The following is a 19,705-nucleotide window of genomic DNA, read 5'->3' on the forward strand; positions in this document are numbered from 1 at the left end:
ACGCGAAGTCTCGCGCTGTTCAGGCGGTCGCTGTTTAATGGCCGCCCTCTTACTCGTAGCGATGTTTGGAACGGGGAATAACACAAGGAAACCATCGGGGTGTGATAGCTGACCGGGAATTAACACAAATACTGGGGCATTCCCTCTCCTAAACGGTTTCCGAGCGGATGGGCAGTTTGCCAAGCGACATAAGATACGAAAGCGACATAGTGGTTAGCGGGAGAGGATAGAGCTGCTATCTAACGTTAGCTAGTCAACACAGTTGTCGCTGCCGGTGAGGCAAGCCCGGAGCAACCCTGACAAGAGTGGGGTTGAAGAGGGTGGGAACGCAGACTCTGTTGGACTGGAGCGTGTGACTCTTGGCACCAGATGCTAACATGAGTGGACCTGGGCAGGATAGCGAGCCAGAGGCAAAAGTCCTCCTCATCAAGCGTCTATACAGGTGAGTTAAAGGCCTTTTGCTGGGAAACATTACATTAGCTAGCTAACAGTAGTAAAATAAATGGATAGCTAACCTTAGCTAGTTGGCTAACTAGCTAGCCATCTATTCAACTAGCTAGTTAGCTAAATACCCAGTCACCTGTCTGTCTGACTTGCATAAGCTAACGTTAGCTAGTTAACTGTACTTGTCACGAAGCCTTCGTCGAAGGGCAATGACATTTTTACGAAGTAGTCGGACATTTTCGATAGTATGGATTTTAAATAGCCAGATGTAACACAGTGGGAACTTATGAAGCGGATAGCTAATTAGCTAACTAACGTTAGCTTCTAGACAACTGAGCACTAACAGCACAGTAACAAGTTACTGTGCTATTAACGTTAGCTAGCTAACTTATTCCTGTGTCAACTTGCTTTCTAAATGACGTTAGTTGTTTAACTACGTTGTGATAGCTTCAGCTGTCAGTATTGTCACAGTACTAGTTAGATGATAGGCCTATCCTTGTTTGCTAACTAACGTTACCTAGCTAGTTAGTTATTTAGCAGCTAACTAGAAGCGTCTAACAGAACATCACCACATTAATAATGTCGACTGGCTACTTTTAACAAGCATAACTAGGCCTAGTTAGGGCGAAACAACTTTTTTCACAAGCCCCTTTAGCTTTACCTACCTAGTTAGGAAGCTATAATGTCAAACATGATCTCAGTGTGAAACATGTATAACAGTTTATATATTCCAGTTATAGCTAGCTAGCTAACGTTAGCTCCCTACGTTGATAAGAATGAGTTTCCTCATTCCTCCAATGACCATTACCAAGTAATTCACCTGCCATAATAACTGTATCTTGCGTGCTCAGGGCAGTGGTTGAGTCGGTACACAAGCTGGATGTCATCATTGGCAGCAAGTCATCGTACCGGGAGGTCTTCAAGCCTGAAAACATCAGCCTTCGCAACAAGTAAGCATTTTACTCTACTCCAACCTTTGCCATAAACACTAAGGCAAAAGGCAAGCACTAACCCCAACCTCATCTGTCTTCTGTGCCCAGGTTGAGGGAGCTGTGTGTGAAGCTGATGTTTCTCCACCCTGTGGACTATGGTCGCAAGGCTGAGGAGCTTCTGTGGAGGAAGGTCTACTACGAGGTCATCCAGGTCATCAAGACCCACAAGAAGGTACTGAATTTAAGGGTGCTTTCCCATATAGTCCTCTTTAAAATAACCGATCTCCGTCCTCTTTAAAGTGAACTTTGTGGTAAAAAAGAAGCTAAAGAACTCTGTTCTCACTGTATTCACACTTCCCTTGCTTTTGAATGAGGACTCTACTCTTTTGTGGTCCAAGTCCTCTTTGCATTCACATTGCTATATTTAGAAATGACCCAAGATCTTTTTCCAACATTCACTCAATGCGCTCTGGGACAAGCCACTTCCATTCGGCCATCAGATTTGCCACCAATGCTCCTTGTAGGACACATCACTGCACTCTATACTCCTCTGTAAACTGGTCATCTCTGTATACCCGTCGCAAGACCCACTGGTTGATGCTTATTTATAAATCCCTCAATCCCCCATATCTGAGATACCTACTGCAGCCCTCATCCTCCTCATACAACACACGTTCTGCCAGTCACATTCTGTTGAAGGTCCCCAAAGCGCACACACCCCTGGGTTGCTCCTCTTTTCAGTTCGCTGTAGTTAGCGACTGGAACGAGCTGCAAAAAACACTCAAAGTTGACAGTCATCTCCATCTCTTCATTCAAAGACTCAATCATGGACACTTACTGACAGTTGTGGCTGCTTCATGTGATATATTGTTGTCTCTACCTTCTTGCCTTTGTGCTGTTTTCTTGTGCCATGTTTTGTGCTGCTACAATGTTGTCACGTTGTGTTGCTACCATACTGTGTTGTCATGTGTTGCTGCCATGCTATGTTGTTGTCTTAGGTCTTTCTTTATGTAGTGTTGTGGTGTCTCTCTTGTCGTGATGTGTGTTGTCCTATATTTTTAATGCCAGCCCCCGTCACCACAGGAGGCCTTTTGCCTTTTGGTAGGCTGTCATTGTAAATAAGAATGAGTTCTTAACTGACTTGCCTAGCTGTTTGAAATATCTAATATATCTATCTATCTCTATCTATCAAATAATACATTTAATCAAAATATGTTATTGGACAGATATACCTACTTACATTTCGGAATCTAATATATTGCATTTAGTTAAAAGATGAGACAAAGTAATTGTAATCAGAAGATACTATTAACATGTAATTATTATTGGTAACAGAATAAATAGTGGAAGAATAACTGCAGATTAAATAATGCTGTAATTGAAAATTGTACACCCAATGTAGGCTGCCGCCCCTTAAAGAGCTAGAATAGATTTGGACGTTATGTTGATTCTCACCAAATATGTTTTCTCACACTTCCAACCCCACAATCAAATAAACAGTGTATGAATCTCTCATATAGATCACATATTGCAAACAAATAATCTGAACTAAAAACACTACACATCTTGGAATGTCTGTGCGTCCTTGACAATCGCTAATCAATATCCAAAAACGGCACAGTGTTTTTTTCTTTTCTTTTTTCTCTCAAACCTGCACATAATCTTCTCTCTTGTGGCACCAATGTGAGGGGTTATGGCAGGGAAAACAGTGTTGCATTAGTGTGTGTAATCACAAGCGAACCTGGGGAGCATTGCCCTAAATAATGGAACCGGACCACAGAATTCAAGTGAACTGAACTCAGACCACCTCTGGAGATGGTCTCAGTTTGCTTCGGGGCTCTTTTGAGGGGTCTGAGTTCCTTTTGGAGTGTTAACACTGCATTATGCAAACCACACTGAGTTCACAAAAATGTGCTAAAAGGGACTATGTGTGAAAACACCCTAAGTTATTGGGGAAATGTTGACTGTGTGGCCAGTACAATGACTGCTGAGCTCTCAGACATGCACACTTTATCTTTCCTCATGCCCTACTCACAACCCTTAACTTTTATTTCTAATCTCTTCTTTTTACCTGGCCCCCTATTATCTCTGTCTTTTGCAGCACATCCACAGTCGCAGTGCCCTGGAGTGTGCCTACAGGACTCACCTGATAGCCGGCGTGGGCTTCTATCAGCACCTGCTGCTCTACATCCAGTCCCACTACCAGCTGGAAATGCAGGACTGCATCGACTGGACCCATGTCACTGACCCCCTCATCGGTGAGACACACACACACTCAGGTCCGCGGTGTCTGTGATTGACACAGTGTATAAATGATTGTATTTGTATTTGTAGGTCGGAAGAAGCCGGTATCAGCCACCCATAAGGAGATGGAGTGGGCCCAAATGGCCTGCCATCGCTGCCTGGTGTACCTGGGAGATCTAGGTAATACAAACTTCATCTTTCTCACCAGAGATTTGAGACAACCTTATTTCTATGACCATGGAATATCATTCCCCAAATCCAAGGTCACGTTTATTTGAATGTACAGGAGAGGTTTACGGGAGGTTGTTTGAATGTTTTCCACAGCCCGTTACCAGAACGAGTTGGCTGGGGTGGAGGCTGAGCAGCTGTCAGAGCGGTTCTACCACCAGGCCCTGTCAGTCACGCCGCACATAGGTGAGTTGACAACAAGGTGTTACCGGCTCTCCCTTTCACAGCACATTAACCACCATTTTTTTACACTAACCGGTTTACTCACCACACCACCATCTACAAATGAATCACTCTTGTTATATTGCCCACATAGTGATGAACTCACACAGCACTTATTGATTGAGCTTTATTATATGACTGGTCAAAGCTTATGCTACTCATAGTGATCTAGCTGAACGGTTAGCGGGCTATTTGAGCCAAGAAGGGGAAATTCAGTAACTGTTAGTGGGCCAAAAGAGTGCATTCAGTCTCAATAAATCACTGATCCACATTTGAAACGTTCTGTCTTTTTGAGAGGGCTTCAGAGGGCTTCATCAGTCGAACTGAAAGTAAATATTAAATGGTCGCTGCTAAAGGAAAGCAATGTCTTTAGTGTGCCATGATGTTGACAAGTGTTTGATGTTTTGTTTTCAGGAATGCCTTTCAATCAGTTAGGTACACTGGCGGGGAGTAAATTCTACAATGTGGAGGCCACCTATTACTACCTACGCTGGTGAGTGGAGACTTCAACACGTCTAGATTTACTGCAGCACATCCACAGTATATCTACGACTGGTCTGTAGACTATGCTGTGCTATTGTTCTCTACCTCAGTGGGGCAATGTAGTCACTCTGCTGGGGAGAAATATCTTCATGGCAGCAATTCTTATTTGGATCACATCAGTAGGCTCTATATAGCATGTTTGAAATGGTAGAGGTTCTGAAACCAGTCTGTTAGGAGAAGAAGCCCAACTTCGGATCCAGAACACGTTAAAAAAAGACTTGCCACAGAGTGGTACCGGGACTATACCAGTATTGCAATACTCGTTAGTAGTGGTGGGTTTACAAAACACAAAGCGGATTGAACTTTCGAAAAACAGCCCTGATTTTGGAAAGAAACATTGTTGTCATCCAGTCACAATTATTTGTTTTCCAAGCTATAGCACACACTATTGTACATACAGCAGGTTTTTAAAGGACCAAAGAGTTGGGTCTGCTTTGTGTTTTCATTGCCATGGGAAAAGAATTGCGATACTGGTATCGTCACACCCCTACCACCAAGTATTGATCATGGTTTTCTCCTTTATGGTCCCGCGTTTGAACAGTATACAGTCGGAGACTCCCTTCGAGGGGGCCTACGGGAATTTGAAGCGTCTGTTTGATAAAGCTGCTAAGATGTACCACCAGGTGAAGAAACAGGAGATGAAGAAGCTGTCTCCCTCACGGCAAAGGTCAGTCTGGTTTCCTCACACCACAGCCCTGAAATGACAAATCACTAGGTCAGCATTGAAACAGGTATTGAGATAGTCCTCTTTGGGATTGTTACTCTTTCTTCAACTGTTTTCTTTCCAGATCCAAGGACATCAAGCAACTTCTGGTGAGCTTCATGTACCTACAGAGTCTACTGCAGCCCAAGAACAGGTTAGGACTCACTTTTAACCATTTAGGCCCTAGTCATTTATCTCAATAGGAACCTTGACATTTTGTCCATATATGACAAAGCTATCTGATGATAATAACAATTGATTGAATTTTTATAACCCTGTTTGGTCAGTCTCAACCTGCTTTCTATTGTCTGCTGGGTCCGTGTTTGTAATATCTTACCATTTCTCTCCTCCCTGTGAGTAGTCTGCTGGAGACAGAGCTGACCTCTCTGTGTCAGTCGGTGCTGGAGGATTTTAACCTGGTGCTGTTCTACCTGCCCTCGCCGCCACATGGCCACGAGGCCACTTCCCCCAGCGAGGAGGAGCTTGAGGAGCATGACTCGCCCTGTGCCCTGCTCCCCGACGCCCTCATCTTCAAGATGGTGGTAACCTGCCTCATGGTGGTGCACAGCCTGAAGCGGGGAGGTCAGTAAGAATATAGATGTCTATTTTTATTATTATTATTATTTATTTTTTTACAAATCGTTTTTCAAACATTATGTGCATAGGGTGTTGTAAGTAGAGCTGAGTCGGTAGGCATGCGAGGATAGTGACATACTGCAAGGGAGAAATAAGGGGATATGTTGTTTCGTTGTATTGCAAAGTTGATATGTCGACTTGTTTGTGTAGGGTCCAAGCAGTACAGTGCGTCAATAGCCTTCACACTGGCCCTCTTCTCCCACCTGGTGAATCATGTCAACATCCGCCTGCAGGCTGAGCTGGAGGAGGGGGAGAGCCAGGTGCCCCCGCTGCAGACCGACAACACAGGTGAGAACAACACTCCCAGCGAACCTCATGCTGCCTATACACTATTCATGTTCTGTTAATCCTCTGAAAACAAATGGAACGATAATGATATTCGTTTGTTCCTAGACGACTCTGAGTTGAGAGACCCGTCTGACCCGTTGACCTCGGAGGAGAGGCCCCTGCAGAATGGCTCCCTGGACCATGAGGATGAGGAGGACGAGGGGGGCCACCGGAGCACTGTGGCCCAGAAAGCAGGTGTCGGTGAGCGGAAGGCGGAGGAGGAGAAACAGAAGCAAAAGAAGTACGCCCGCCTCTCCATGCTGCGTCGCCGCCGTGCCACCTGCAAAGAAGACGAGAGCGATCTGAGCGAGGGCTTCGAGAGTGATGAAGAGGAGGAAATGGAGCAGAGGGGCTGCGCCGACTCCGGGGGTGCCTCGTCTGGAACCCCACTCACCCCTGCCACGCTGGGGAAGGAGAGCAAGAGAGGGAGGGAGCACCCGACAGAGGGGACCTGGGAGAGTGGCTCAGAGGAAGACGAGGAGGGCGGCACGGCCTTCGACGTGGAGACTGACTCGGACATGAACAGCCAGGAGTCCCGTTCCGACCTGGAGGATATAGAGGACTCAGAAACCCCGGAGAACATGGACACCTCTCAGGGGGAGGTGCAGCCCGGAGAAGACGATGAGGAGCAAGCCAATCCCAGGGAGGATGACGACGGGGACACCCCTCCGGCCACCAATGGCCCCCTCCTGCCCAGCGACCCCAGTATCAGCAGGAACCTCCAGGCCATGTCATCCCAGCTATTCCAGGCCAAGCGCTGCTTCCGCCTGGCGCCCACCTTCAGCAACGTGCTGCTGAGGCCCCACAGCTCCGCCACCAACCCCACACCCACCACCACCGACCCAGACGCCTCCTCCACCACCCCTTTCCAGGAGACCCCTCCTCCCCCGGGGGACTCACCCTGCGACGCCGGCCCGGGCACTGCCAACGGAACCAACGACAATGGTCAGTAACCTACCCACACACATTGACGCTGTGTTGATTACTATGTCATTTTTGTATAGTGCAGGATATGAGTAAAAAAAAACAAAAAAACTTCAATATAATGATGTACTTCTAGTCTGTTTTTAGTCTTTCCCAAAGACTACATTGAGTAACAGCACATTGCTAAAATATGCCATTTTATAACAGCACATCTGAGGTTCCCCCTAAGAAAACTAGGGTGTAGATTAAACACATGTTCATTTCTTTATTTGTCCATTCCCTGTAGAGGTGGATTCCGATTCAGAGTGTAGCGTGCACAGCAACCAATCGGTACACAGCGAGAAGACCCTGTCAGAGAAACTGGAGATTCTGACCAATCAGGGGCTCATCCAGGTGGTCAAGGTGTTTGTGGATTGGCTTAGAACCAACACTGACATTATCGTCATGTGTGCACAGGTAAAGGGGCTGGATTTTTCAGTAACCTAGAAGCACTTACAAACAGTATGCTTTGATAAATACAAGTTAATATTTGTATCAGCTGACTCGGGGCAAGGGTTTATAGTCTTCATCATTGTTGGCATTTGTTTCACTGTCTGTCTTCCGCTCAATGTAATTCCGTTACTCTGTCTGTAGAGTTCTCAGAGCCTATGGAACAGACTGTCTGTGCTACTCAACCTGCTGCCTGACGGGAACAAGATGCTGGAAGCAGGCGAGTTACTAAATGCACCCATTCTTTTTATGGGTTGTTAATCTGCGTTTTTTTTCTTTAACCTTTATTTAACTAGGCAAGTCAGTTAAGAACAAATTCATATTTACAATGACTGCCTAACCCGGATGACGCTGGGCCAATTGTGCGCCGCCCTATGGGACTCCCAATCACGTCCTGTTGCGATACAGCCTGTAGTCAAACCATGATCTGTAGTGACGCCTCTAGAACTGAGATGCAGTTCCTTAGACCGCTGTGCCACTCAGGAGCCCGATGTGGGGTCTTGAGTTGGCCAAATTCGTCTCTCCCCCTCTCTCACATTATATTTCTCATTCCATCTGTTCTCTTTTCCTCTCCTTTGGTTATTTTAACCCATTTTTTCAGGTATGAAATTCTGAATGTGTCTCATTCTGTGGAGCACATGTGACAAGAAGTCACTTCTTAATCTCTCTCTCTCTCTGTGTGTGTATTTTAGAGCTGGATCTGAACACTGAGGTGACGGAGCTGCTGAGTGAGTGTGAGCAGCCTGGCCTGGTCCAGTCCCTGCTGCTGCCTGAGGACCTGGCCCTGCGACACCTACCTGCCCTCAACCTGGCCCACCGCCGCCTCGACTACACCCGCCCCAGACCTTCCCTCAGCCCCGTACAGGAGGTACACACACCTAGCTTCCCTTAGACACCCTCACTGTTTTGCTGCCCTCTCTCTACTTCACTATCTCACTTGATCTCTCTCTTTCTCTCCCCATCTCAGTGTGTGGTGCGTGTATGCTGCATTCGCAGCTTTGGCCACTTCCTCACTAATCTCCAATGCAATGTGCTGCACTTCAACCCGGAGGCGGGCATCTTCACTAGCATCAGCCAATCGGAGCAGGACAACCTGGTGCAGCAGGCCAAGGCCCAGATCCGCATGGTGAGCGGCAGTTGAATGAACCAATGAGACCAAAGCAGCAGCAGTCACTCTAGTTTCAGTATTTGTTTTACTTGTGAAGCTCAAATGACTGAAAACTTATCTATTTTCATCACTGTGTGTGCTTTTGTGTGTCTAGGCAGAGGAGGAGGCTCGACGAAACCGCTTGATGAGAGACATGGCTCAGCTCCGACTACAGGTCTTTCTTCTGGAACATTCCATTCTATCATAAACCAAACACTATCAATCTAGCTATCTGACACTATACTGAGTATACAAAACATTAGTAACATTCCATTTCCATTACATACTGTAGACTGACCAGGTGAATCAAGGTGAAGGCTATGATCCCTTATTGATGTCACTTGTTAGGCCACTTCAATCAGTGTAGATGAAGGGGAGGAGACAGGTTAAAGAAGGATTTTTAAGTCTTATGACAATTGAGACATGGATTGTGTATGTGTGCCATTCAGAGGGTGAATGGGCAAGACAAAAGATTTAAGTGCCTTTGAACTGGGTATGGTAGGTGGCATGCACACCGGTTTGTGTCAAGAACTGCAGCGCTGCTGGGGTTTTCACGCTCAACAGTTTCCTGTGTGTATCAACAATGTACCACCACCCAAAGGACATCCACCCAACTTGACACAACTGTGGGAAGCATTGAAGTCAACATGGGCCAGCATCCCTATGGAATGCACTTGACACCTTGTAGAGTCCACACCCCGACGAATTGAGGCTGTTCTGAGGGCAAAAGGGGGGGGTGCAACTCCAATATTAGGAAGGTTTTCTTAATGTTTGGTATACAAAGTGTATATGTCTTAATTTACTTTTGCACCCAAAACCTTGAAGTGAATTTCATTAGATTTCAGCTGATGATGGTTAGAATGATTCCAATGAAGTATATTACTTAATGTTGAATGTATAAATACACTGCCCTCTGTAATTATTGGGACGGTGAAGCATTTTTTCCCTTCTGGCTCTATGCAAGAGTTTGGATTTGAAATCAAACAATGACTATGCGGTTAAAGTGCAGACTGTCAGCTTTAATTTGAGGGTACTTTCATCCATATCGTGGGAACCTTTAAGAAATTACAGCACTTTTTGCATGTAGTCCCCTCCCCCCATTTTAGGGGAGCAAAAGTTTGGGACAAATTCACTTGTGTATTAAAGTAGTGAAAAGTTTATAGATTTTATTTCAAATCCACATTTTTAGGGTATAGAGCCAAAAGAAGCTGAAATGCTTCACTGTCCCAATAATTACGGAGGACACTGTATTATCCTACATTATCCTCTTACCCTACAGTTGGAGGTGTCTCAGCTAGAGGGCAGCCTGCAGCAGCCCAAGACCCAGTCATCCATGTCTCCGTACCTGGTACCCGACTCTGCCGCCCTGTGCCAGCACCTCAACCTAATCAGACATCTGGCTGGCAGTGGCTGCTTCATCATCATCATCCCCCGCACAGGTGAGCACAGAGCCATGCCCTGTCTGGGTGAATAAACCCAGTGTTAGACTGCATGACTGGATGAGTCTGTTTGAATGCAGTCATAATTTAAAGGTTTCTCACCAGAATTGCATGGAGATAAAATTGTGATAAATATGATTTCTATATTGCAGGGTTATTGAAGTATACGGGGTCCAGATTTGAATCAGGTTATTTACAGGGTGGTCAGACATCTTATACATGGGATTACTCTTATAAAGCATATTTATTAAAAGTACATTTTAAGTGCTTTAAGATAAGCCTAATTCAGTGCATGAAGTTGTTTAAATAATGGACCACATTTGTACTTGTAACACAGTTGACCTGCATCACATTAATTCCTACTTTCCTGTCCGTTTTAGACGTAGCTTCGTCTTTTGTTTTTGTTTACACATAGTGAACCTTTTAGGCATAGCATATCTCAGTTGACCAGCATCATATTCTGTTCTATTTTCTTTATCATTTTGTTCTTTTCTGTTTTAATTTTTTTACTTGGAAACCTCTTTATGCATGTCATATCTCAGTTGACTAACTTGTGCAGAGAAGTCTCTCTCCCCCCGCATCAGTAGAGAACAACTCCCTGTAACAAACTGCACCACCTCTGTGGGAACTTAAACTCCTCAAATCTTGTTGCAAAGTCAGCTTTCAGTTTATCTTAAAACTCTGACATCATGGGAGTGATCTGTACTGATGATAACTGAATATAGTTGCGCAGTGTAGGGAAATCAAATCAGAGGAGAAAATAACAAATCATGTCAACTGTTTTATCCCTCCCCTGTACTCCCAAATTTAAATCCTTTCAATTGATTGAAGATGTCACTGAAAAACGAACATCTGATACGGACTGTTCATCAAGCATTTTCACTAGATATGTGTTGGCTTTCTTGTGGCGTCAATCACGGAGAAAAGCAACTATCTCCTCCCTAAGCTAACACAGGCTGCTCTCTTGACAGCATTATTACCCGTGCTTAGCCACCGAGCATCATTATGTAAAAGTAGATCATGGTGCTCAGCAGACCACGAAACAAGTGATGTTGCAGGCTAGATGTTGATTGGATAAAGTTTATCATAACCATGGCTGAGTCTGTGGTGTTTAACTCACTGCTGAGTTACACTAGAGCATGCTTTGCGCTTATCAGGCAGTGTAGTGATCTCATCTGCTGTGAAAAAGCCAATAGGCGGGCAGACAGACCCTGTACCACTGTTAGCAGCTCTGATTGGCTGTAACTGGTGTGTTGGGTGATATTGATTGACAGCATTTAATGGGCGGGACTACAGGGAAAAAGATTCCCCCATTGGAGAATATTGAAGAGCTCATTTTGGCTCTAAACATCGCCCCTAAAAAATTGTTGCAGGATAAAAAATAAAAATAAAAATTTCAGAATTGATCAGAAGCCCATTCTAAATTGATAAACGGGCCTGATCTGTCCTGCTGGCAGCCAGTTGAATAGCCCTGCTATATTGTTTCGGCATTGGCTATTTGCTGGCTGGGTTTTGTAAGTTCCCGAGGGGATGACTGAAGCTGTGTTTGTCTTTCTAGTTAGAGCATGAAATGAATAGATACCAAAGTTAAAACATGATGGTTGACTGTTATCTGCTTCAGTGATTGATGGCCTTGACCACCTGAAGAAGGAGAATGCCGGAGCGAGAGACGGTATCCGCTTCCTGGAGTCTGAGTTCCGTAAAGGCAACAGGTATGTGTCTGTCTCAATCCTCAAGTGTGACGTATCGTAATATAGTGGGCCACATTTTAAGATCTGACAACAACAATCAGCCAACCCAGCACAAGGGAAGCCAGATCTTGTGTCAGAAGCATAGCCTGTTATCATTGAATGGGATATATTGAGTCGACAGTTCTCTGAAAATCGCCCTCTATCTTTTCATTCAATGTGCTTAGCCTTTATTCGGTGTGAAACCCTAGAGCCAATGATACACAGGTCATTATTCCTTTTATATCAATGTATCTCACGTAACCGATTTCAAATGAGCTGGCTGTTGGGGCCCATATTGCCCTTACTACTTCAGATCTTAACAAAACAATGTTTTTAACTATAACCCACTCTGAATCTGTGATCCAGTAAACTAAAAATAGGCTGCGACCCATATGGGTGAAGACACTTGATGTTGTAAACCCCTCTTCCGTCCACTTCTACCTCAGGTACATACGTTGCCAAAAGGAGTCAGGGCGGAGTTTTGAGAGGGACAAACTGAAACGCCAGGACATGGAAGCCTGGTGAGCCTCCATTTGTCTTTCTGCAGTCTCTTCACACGGCCACCTCTCAATACTTAGCATTCTTATTCAAATGCTTCAAACGTGGTAAAAGATTTAATGAAAGCTGTAAAACTCCTTCCCAGTGTTAACTGTTTTCCTTATGTCCTGATTTCAAGGCATCTATACAAGACGGTGGACAGCTGTCGTCAGCTGACCGTCTCCCAGAGCAACGGAGACGAAGACACAACTGGCATGGTCACTATTCTCACCGGTCACTCAGTGGAGGATCTGTGTACCCGCTCTGCACCCATGAAGGTCAGTGAGCAACAATACATATCATAAATACAATCACTCACTCAGTTCTTTAGGCTCTCCAGCAACCACTGTTGTTATGGGTGGCTGGTCTGACTACTGTGTATTTCTGGTTTATCCCTTGCGTTGTACAGTATTGCTATTAATATTTCCCGGTTATAAACCATTTTGCAATGGTGTAGATCTTTGTAGAGAGCCAGAGTTCTTTCTGAGAGCAGTTTGGCATGTTCGACCTCCCCCATGCATCCTTCCGTGATATTTACCTTACTTTGTATGTTCATTGGCGTTAGAAGAGTTGACGTCTTACCCTCCATTGTCTGTGTCTCCTTGGTAACAGTCGGCCGTCCAGGCAGTGGCGACAGCAGGCATGGAGCTGAAGAACATTGTGGAGTTTTACCGTCAGTGGAAGGAGATTGGCTGAGAGGGTCGGGGGCGAGGTCGGCACGGCGGACAGCTGATCACACACTCACTCCCTCTCTCTCTCCCACTCTGTTGCTCTGTCTGTATCTACGTCTCCAAGGAAAATCAACTCTCGGAAAGAAAGAAAGAAGGGGGGGATGTAAAACAGTTGAAGGAAAGAAAAGGCGAGACACATGGGCAAAGGGGGCAATAAGAAACAGCAGAAGACCCCCAAACATAAAGAAGTGATCCCAGAGGTCGGGGTGAGAATTAAGTGGGGACACTACGCACTTAAAGTGCCCCTGGTTCACATCATAACCAGGCATATACTGTATATGATAGAAACGAGTACATTACGTGTCGAGAGAGAACCACTCATACACATTCACGCTCAGTTAAATCCATTGGTTTAGATGTGTAGAGCAGTGTTTCCAGTTTCCTCCTTTCCCTCTGTTTGTGTTGTGAAGGTGGGACTATGTCAGCCCTATGGCTGGCTGGGTCTGGTCTGCCAAGGCAGGAGGGTGTGGAGTAAATCCCAAAGAGAACACATCTCTAGCGTGCCAAGCGACGAGCCTCTCGATACCGGAGTCTTGTAGCTCGAGGGTTACAAACGGGTTCAGGTCAATGGACGTACACTTCTCCAGGATTGTTTTCTTTCCTATCAGTTTTTTTGCGGTGTACTTTTTGTGTCCAGTGATTAATGTATTGTGTTATCTGTGTATGAGGAGAAGGAATAATGATGGTTTGTGCCCTGCTATATTGTTTTAATTTGGATTTTATTTTTGTACCCAAATATACTTTATTTTGTGTTTTTGTAAGCTGTGCTGAATACACACAGGAATGAAATTCAGGGGGAGGGATGGGGTTGTCTTATATCGTTTCCCTAAACCAGTCTGATAATCCTTTTGTTCTCAAAGAAATAGTCCTGACTTCTGTGTGTCATGGTGTCGTTTTAGGAAGAGGTAGACTCGGGTGGGTCAGCTTTGTGCTGTTGCTAGATGTCAAGGAGAGCGGGGCCTGCGGTTGTCCCAATATGGCGGTGCGAGGTGTTTGTGTTTTGACCCCTGTGAACTCCTGATATATCCCATCTACCATCATCACTAAATGTTCCATCATGCACAGTGCAAAGGAACTCGGTATGTGTGTGGCCACACATTGAACAATAAAATGAACTCATTTTAAAATGTCTTCTTGTTTTCACTCTCTTGCAGAAACCATTTACGGTGGCAACTTTACAAAGCTTTACACAATTCATGACACGGAACAGAACACTCTGAATTGGGAAAGCAACCTATTTGAACTGAACATACTCATGGCTGCACCCTTATGACAATAATAGCCATTGTTTCAGTAAATTGAACTCATCCAGAGACTGACCGGCCAACATTAAAATAAAATATTGTGTTTCATATCAAATAGTCTGGTTAGCCATTTGATTAGCTGTTCAGAAGACTTATAAACTCAGCAAAAAATAAATGTCCCTTTTTCAGGACCCTGCTTTTCAAAGATAATTTGTAAAAATCCAAATAACTTCACAGATCTTCATTGTAAAACGGTTTAAACACTGTTTCCCATGCTTGTTCAATGAACCATAAACAATTAATGAACACGCACCTGTGGGACGGTTGTTATGACACTTAACAGCTTACAGACGGTAGGCAATTAAGGTCACAGTTATGAAAACTTAGGACACTAAAGAGGCCTTTCTACTGACTCTGAAAAACACCAAAAGAAAGATGCCTCGGGTCCCTGCTTATCTGCGTGAACGTGCCTTAGGCATGCTGCAAGGAGGCATGAGGACTGCAGATGTGGCCAGGGCAATAAATTGCAATGTCTGTACTGTGAGACGCCTAAGACAGCGCTACAGGGAGACAGGACGGACAGCTGATCATCCTCGCAGTGGCAGACCACGTGCAACAACACCTGCACAGGATCGGTACAACCAAACATCACACCTGCGGGACAGGTACTGGAGGGCAACAACAACTGCCTGAGTTACACCAGGAACGCACAATCACTCCATCAGTGCTCAGACTGTCCGCAATAGGCTGAGAGAGACTGGACTGAGGGCTTGTAGGCCTGTTGTAAAGGTAGGTCCTCACCAGACATTACCGGCAACAATGTCGTCTATGGGCACAAACCCACTGTCGCTGGGCCAGACAGCACTGGCAAAAATTGCTCTTCACTGACGAGTCATGGTTTTGTCTCACCATGGGTGATGGTCGGATTCACGTTTATCGTCGAATGGATGAGCATTACACTGAGGCCTGTACTCTGGAGCAGGATCAATTTGGAGGTGGAGGGTCCGTCATGGTCTGGGGCGATGTGTCACAACATCATTGGACTGAGCTTGTTGTCATTGCAGGCAATCTCAACGCTGTGCGTTACAGGGAAGACATCCTCCTCCCTCATGTGGTACCCTTCCTGCAGGTTCATCCTGACATGACTCTCTAGCATGACAATGCCACCAGCCATACTGCTCGTTCTGTGTGGGATTTCCTGCAAGACAGGAATGTCAGTGTTCTGCCATGGCCAGCGAAGAGCCCAGATCTCAATCCCATTGAGCATTTCTGGGACCTGTTGGATCGGAGGGTGAGGGCTAGGGCCATCCCCCCCAGAAAAGTCCGGGAACTTGCAGGTGCCTTGGTGGAAGAGTGGGGTAACATCTCACAGCAAGAACTGGCAAATCTGGTGCAGTCCATGAGGAGGACATGCACTGCAGCGCTTAATGCAGTTGGTGGCCACACCGGATGCAGACTGTTACTTTTGATTTTGACCACCCCTTTGTTCAGGGACACATTATTCAATTTCTGTTAGTCACATGTCTGTGGAACTTGTTCGGTTTATCTCTCAGTTGTTGAATCTTGTATTGTTCATACAAATATTTACACGTTACGTTTTCTGAAATTAAACGCAGTTGGCAGTGAGATGACGTTTCTTTTTTTGCTGAATTTAGTTTGGGGGTAGAAGCTGTTAAGAAGCCTTTTGGACCTAGACTTAGCGCTCTGGTACCGCTTGCTGTTGGAACACATTTAATGTTTTTTATTTTATAGGCGTGTTCCAAAGTTTAAAAACACCCTTACCTATTGAAATATGGTAGTTCTGTTCTACTTTCCTCTCTATCTTCTCATTCTGAACCCGTTCAGTGTAGTCTGGCTCATCAATCAATCTCGTTCCTGTGAGTAGGTCTCTGTGTGCCATCTATCCTGGTCTCTTCTGTTGTGAGGTCTCGTGCCCCTCACAACCCTGGATGCCTGGGCCCCATGCCCACCATTCTGCATGGCAGTGAGTAACCAATCCCCTGGCAGCGGGGTCAGCGCCATCCCAACAGAAGATGGTTGGCACCACACAGGGCTGGCCCACTTTCTGGTGTTGGGGAGGTGAACAGTCCAGGGCCCGGTTTCCCAAAAGCATCTTAAGGCGAAGTTCATCGTTTGAACCTTCGTAGGAGCATATGATAGCAGATAGCAAAAATGTGTAGAATTTTAGGAAACTAGCTTTAAAACTGCAAAATGTTCTCTCAGCCTCATGGCAGCACTTTTTTTCTCTGCCCCTGGCAGAATTGCAGGGCATTCACTTTTTAAAAAAAATGACAATGTATAGAATAGCATTAGAAAACAGCATTTTTGTCTCTCTGCACCATGGCAAAATGTGCTAATGCACATTTTGGCAGAGGTTAATGCCCCGTGGCCCCCTTGACCCCAAATGCGATAGTCTGGCCCTGGGGGTGCTGAGGGAGGATAAAAAGTCCTAACAAAGCATTTTGTTAATATGCCTCTCAGTCCATGAAAAATAGGCCCTGTTTTTCATGTAGATTTGGTTCAGTTTGAATATTATGAAGTGACCTGCCTGCCTTGACTTACTGAGTGAGAATTTCTGAAAAATGTCAACTTCGCCTATATGATTATGGTATTGAATAGGCTACAGAAGAAAATCAGTGCCATTGAAATCACCCAATAGTCTTCGGATCTGTTTAAACAATGTAATGTGAAAAACGTTTCAATGTGGCACTTTTATTAAGGAAATTATATAACTGTCTGTGCATGTAAATTATAATAATTATGCGATGATATGGGATTCCTTAAAAGCTTGCTCTCTGCCTTGTCTCCTGATTCTCCATAACAAGGTTTCTTTCTTGTCCCCGTCCAATCAAAAAGTCGCTGTGTGAGGAGGGTGGGATTTCAACGTTGGGGCAACGGGTTTGCAGTGTTTTTATTCGCCTGTGAAGGAATGCAGGACATAGACAGTTTATACAGATTTACACCAGCCTCCAATGGTCAGGATAATCGGATTTACAATGGAACTATAGTTTATTACAAGCAACAATTGCTCATTTTGGTCAGTGACTACATTGCACCAGTGAAGATTCGCGCAGATGAGCTCACCGCCAATATAAAGCTGAAAGGTTTGACTTCGTTTCTTTCTCTTCACGTCCCATAGTTTGCTTGTTACAATGTACCAACCTATAGTGTGTGTGTAGGCTACTGGAAATGATTACCGGTAAGTGGCGTTTTTCTTTCCAAGCACTGTCTGTATTACTCTATAGGCCTAGTTCTGAAAACCATCACTTGTTTTTTTGTTGTTGGTCTACCTCTCACATCGCTATATGACCCCTCCCACATATAGATAGGTCTATAATATATTAACCAATGTTATTCGAGGTCTTTTAAAGTAACATTTTTAGTGTGCGATGTTTCTTTCGAATAGCCTATGTTTGATCGATTTTGATATTTTCGTTTTTGTTTTGATGCTGTGTGGGTGTATGCGAGGGTGTACCTGCGCGCGTGCGTTTATGTGTGTGCGCCACTTGCGTGTAGGTAACTATGGAAATCCTGCAAATATTATCTAGGAATATGTCTCCACGGAAACAGACTTTTCAGCTATTATGCAAATTATATTATGTAACCTATATATCTTGTCATTTAAAATATCATTACACTGTTTTGTCGGCATATTTGACTTTTTGTGTTCACATAAAAAATGGATTGATGAAATTGGCAGTGTAGCCTGCCATGAGTGTGTAGGCGTTTTATTGTCTGAAGTGTGACACATTTGACATTGCGCCCGAGCATATAGGCAATTGGCCTATAACAATTTTCATACAATGTGATAACAATATGGTAGGCTATCCGACATGAAAATTAAGACCAAATAGTCTCTGAAAATAGATTGGAAATCCAGTACTCCTCTTTCTTGGAAAGCAAACATGCATTAAAAACGCGCACGGGGGAACATTCTTGGTCTTGTAATTTCTGGCCCGCAGCACAGATAATGGCTTTTGTCTTGTTATTGTTGCTGCAACAGCACACGTGATCGCGCAGAACATTTCTTCAATCTCTCCAGGGTTCTTCTGGGCAGGGGCTGTGTAGAGAGCTACTAGGATAGGCCGATAGACCGCCTACAGTTCACCAAGACTGTGAGGCAGTCCTTCCCTGGTTTCACATCTCGGCTCTCTTTAGAGCATATTCTCCCTCCACATGCCCGACTCCCACGGTAAATGATATTCTCTTGGGAAAAATAGATCCCAAACTCTCACCAGAAAGTTTCTCTCTGAGATTGTCTTTTTAGCCTGTGTCATAACAGTTTGTCTGTGATTGTTGTGTGTCTGCCTTTACCATTTCTCCAGTATTAATGTCATATGAATGTGACTTCAGGCATTGTACATTCCTATAAAAAGTCTTATTCATTTGAATTTGAACAGGATATAGGATTGAGTGCTCTTTGTGAGAAACTGTGTCCAATTGTTGGATCTCGTTTCTCTCATGAAGCTATGCACTCAGCATTTATTCTTTATTTTGCAATGTTCATGTTGTTGACAACTTCAGAGCAATGAATTGAGTTTCACCCTCTGCCCTGCCTCTGGTACAGGGCGTTAGTGCGTTACTCTACAAAGGTAGGGCGAGAGACAGGTAGGACAGCTACCTTGCCCTACCAAGGTTAAATGAGTTAAACATTTCGTAGACCAAATGTAGATCTCTTCCCTACATATCTGGTTGGTCTAGTCTACTGTTGTTGCCACTCTATTGCTATTGCAATGACAAGTTGTAACTTGTTCCATGTGACACTATGTTCTTATAGTTAATCACAGATGATCACACGTGATATTACTGGTTGACACCCCACCTGCAGCAAGGAACTGTGTGACCCTGTTTAAATCATGTCAAATGCATTGGTAGAGAGTCATTCAGCAGTTTGTAGATTGGTGAAAGCAAAGGTTCTGTTACGCTTTAAACAATGTATTCATGTTAGATCAGTGATTACAGGAAAGAAGCAACGAGAGGAAGGATGGATTTAAGAAGAAAAAAAATCTACCTCTTACTGGACTTAACAGGTGATATTCTAATCCATTTATCACTATCCTATAATAATGTCATATGGCATAGTGGCATAGTGTGAATTTAAAGTCCTCAACAGACAGTGTTAATGAGTTCTCCATCTAGGTCAATGGGAGGGTCTGATAGTTAGTTCAGCTATACATGGAGTTAT

General features: G+C 44.6%; 2 protein-coding genes across 2 annotated transcripts in view; both read left to right on the forward strand.

Annotated features, from left to right (window-relative positions):
• Nucleotides 1-14,403, forward strand: LOC129857492 (nonsense-mediated mRNA decay factor SMG5-like). Its single transcript, XM_055925811.1, has 22 exons — nucleotides 1-442; nucleotides 1,296-1,394; nucleotides 1,485-1,608; nucleotides 3,478-3,634; nucleotides 3,711-3,800; nucleotides 3,945-4,034; nucleotides 4,485-4,563; nucleotides 5,155-5,280; nucleotides 5,402-5,470; nucleotides 5,678-5,898; nucleotides 6,103-6,240; nucleotides 6,346-7,224; nucleotides 7,490-7,659; nucleotides 7,837-7,912; nucleotides 8,385-8,560; nucleotides 8,660-8,818; nucleotides 8,955-9,014; nucleotides 10,119-10,278; nucleotides 11,900-11,990; nucleotides 12,455-12,529; nucleotides 12,685-12,823; nucleotides 13,158-14,403. Exons 1-22 carry the CDS (start codon nucleotides 378-380, stop codon nucleotides 13,239-13,241), a joined length of 3,327 nt encoding a protein of 1,108 aa, XP_055781786.1. The 5' UTR covers nucleotides 1-377; the 3' UTR covers nucleotides 13,242-14,403.
• The window catches only part of LOC129858585 (membrane progestin receptor delta-like), a 26,564-nt gene continuing 20,272 nt past the window's right edge, over nucleotides 13,414-19,705 (forward strand). Inside the window, exons 1-4 of the mRNA XM_055927913.1 lie at nucleotides 13,414-13,482; nucleotides 13,687-13,811; nucleotides 16,446-16,504; nucleotides 17,346-17,624. Of these exons, the coding sequence (XP_055783888.1) occupies nucleotides 13,414-13,482; nucleotides 13,687-13,811; nucleotides 16,446-16,504; nucleotides 17,346-17,624 (532 nt within the window). The remainder of the gene's footprint in view (nucleotides 13,483-13,686; nucleotides 13,812-16,445; nucleotides 16,505-17,345; nucleotides 17,625-19,705) is intronic.

This window comes from Salvelinus fontinalis, chromosome 6, assembly GCF_029448725.1.
Source record: "Salvelinus fontinalis isolate EN_2023a chromosome 6, ASM2944872v1, whole genome shotgun sequence".
NCBI classification, from domain to species: domain Eukaryota; kingdom Metazoa; phylum Chordata; class Actinopteri; order Salmoniformes; family Salmonidae; genus Salvelinus; species Salvelinus fontinalis.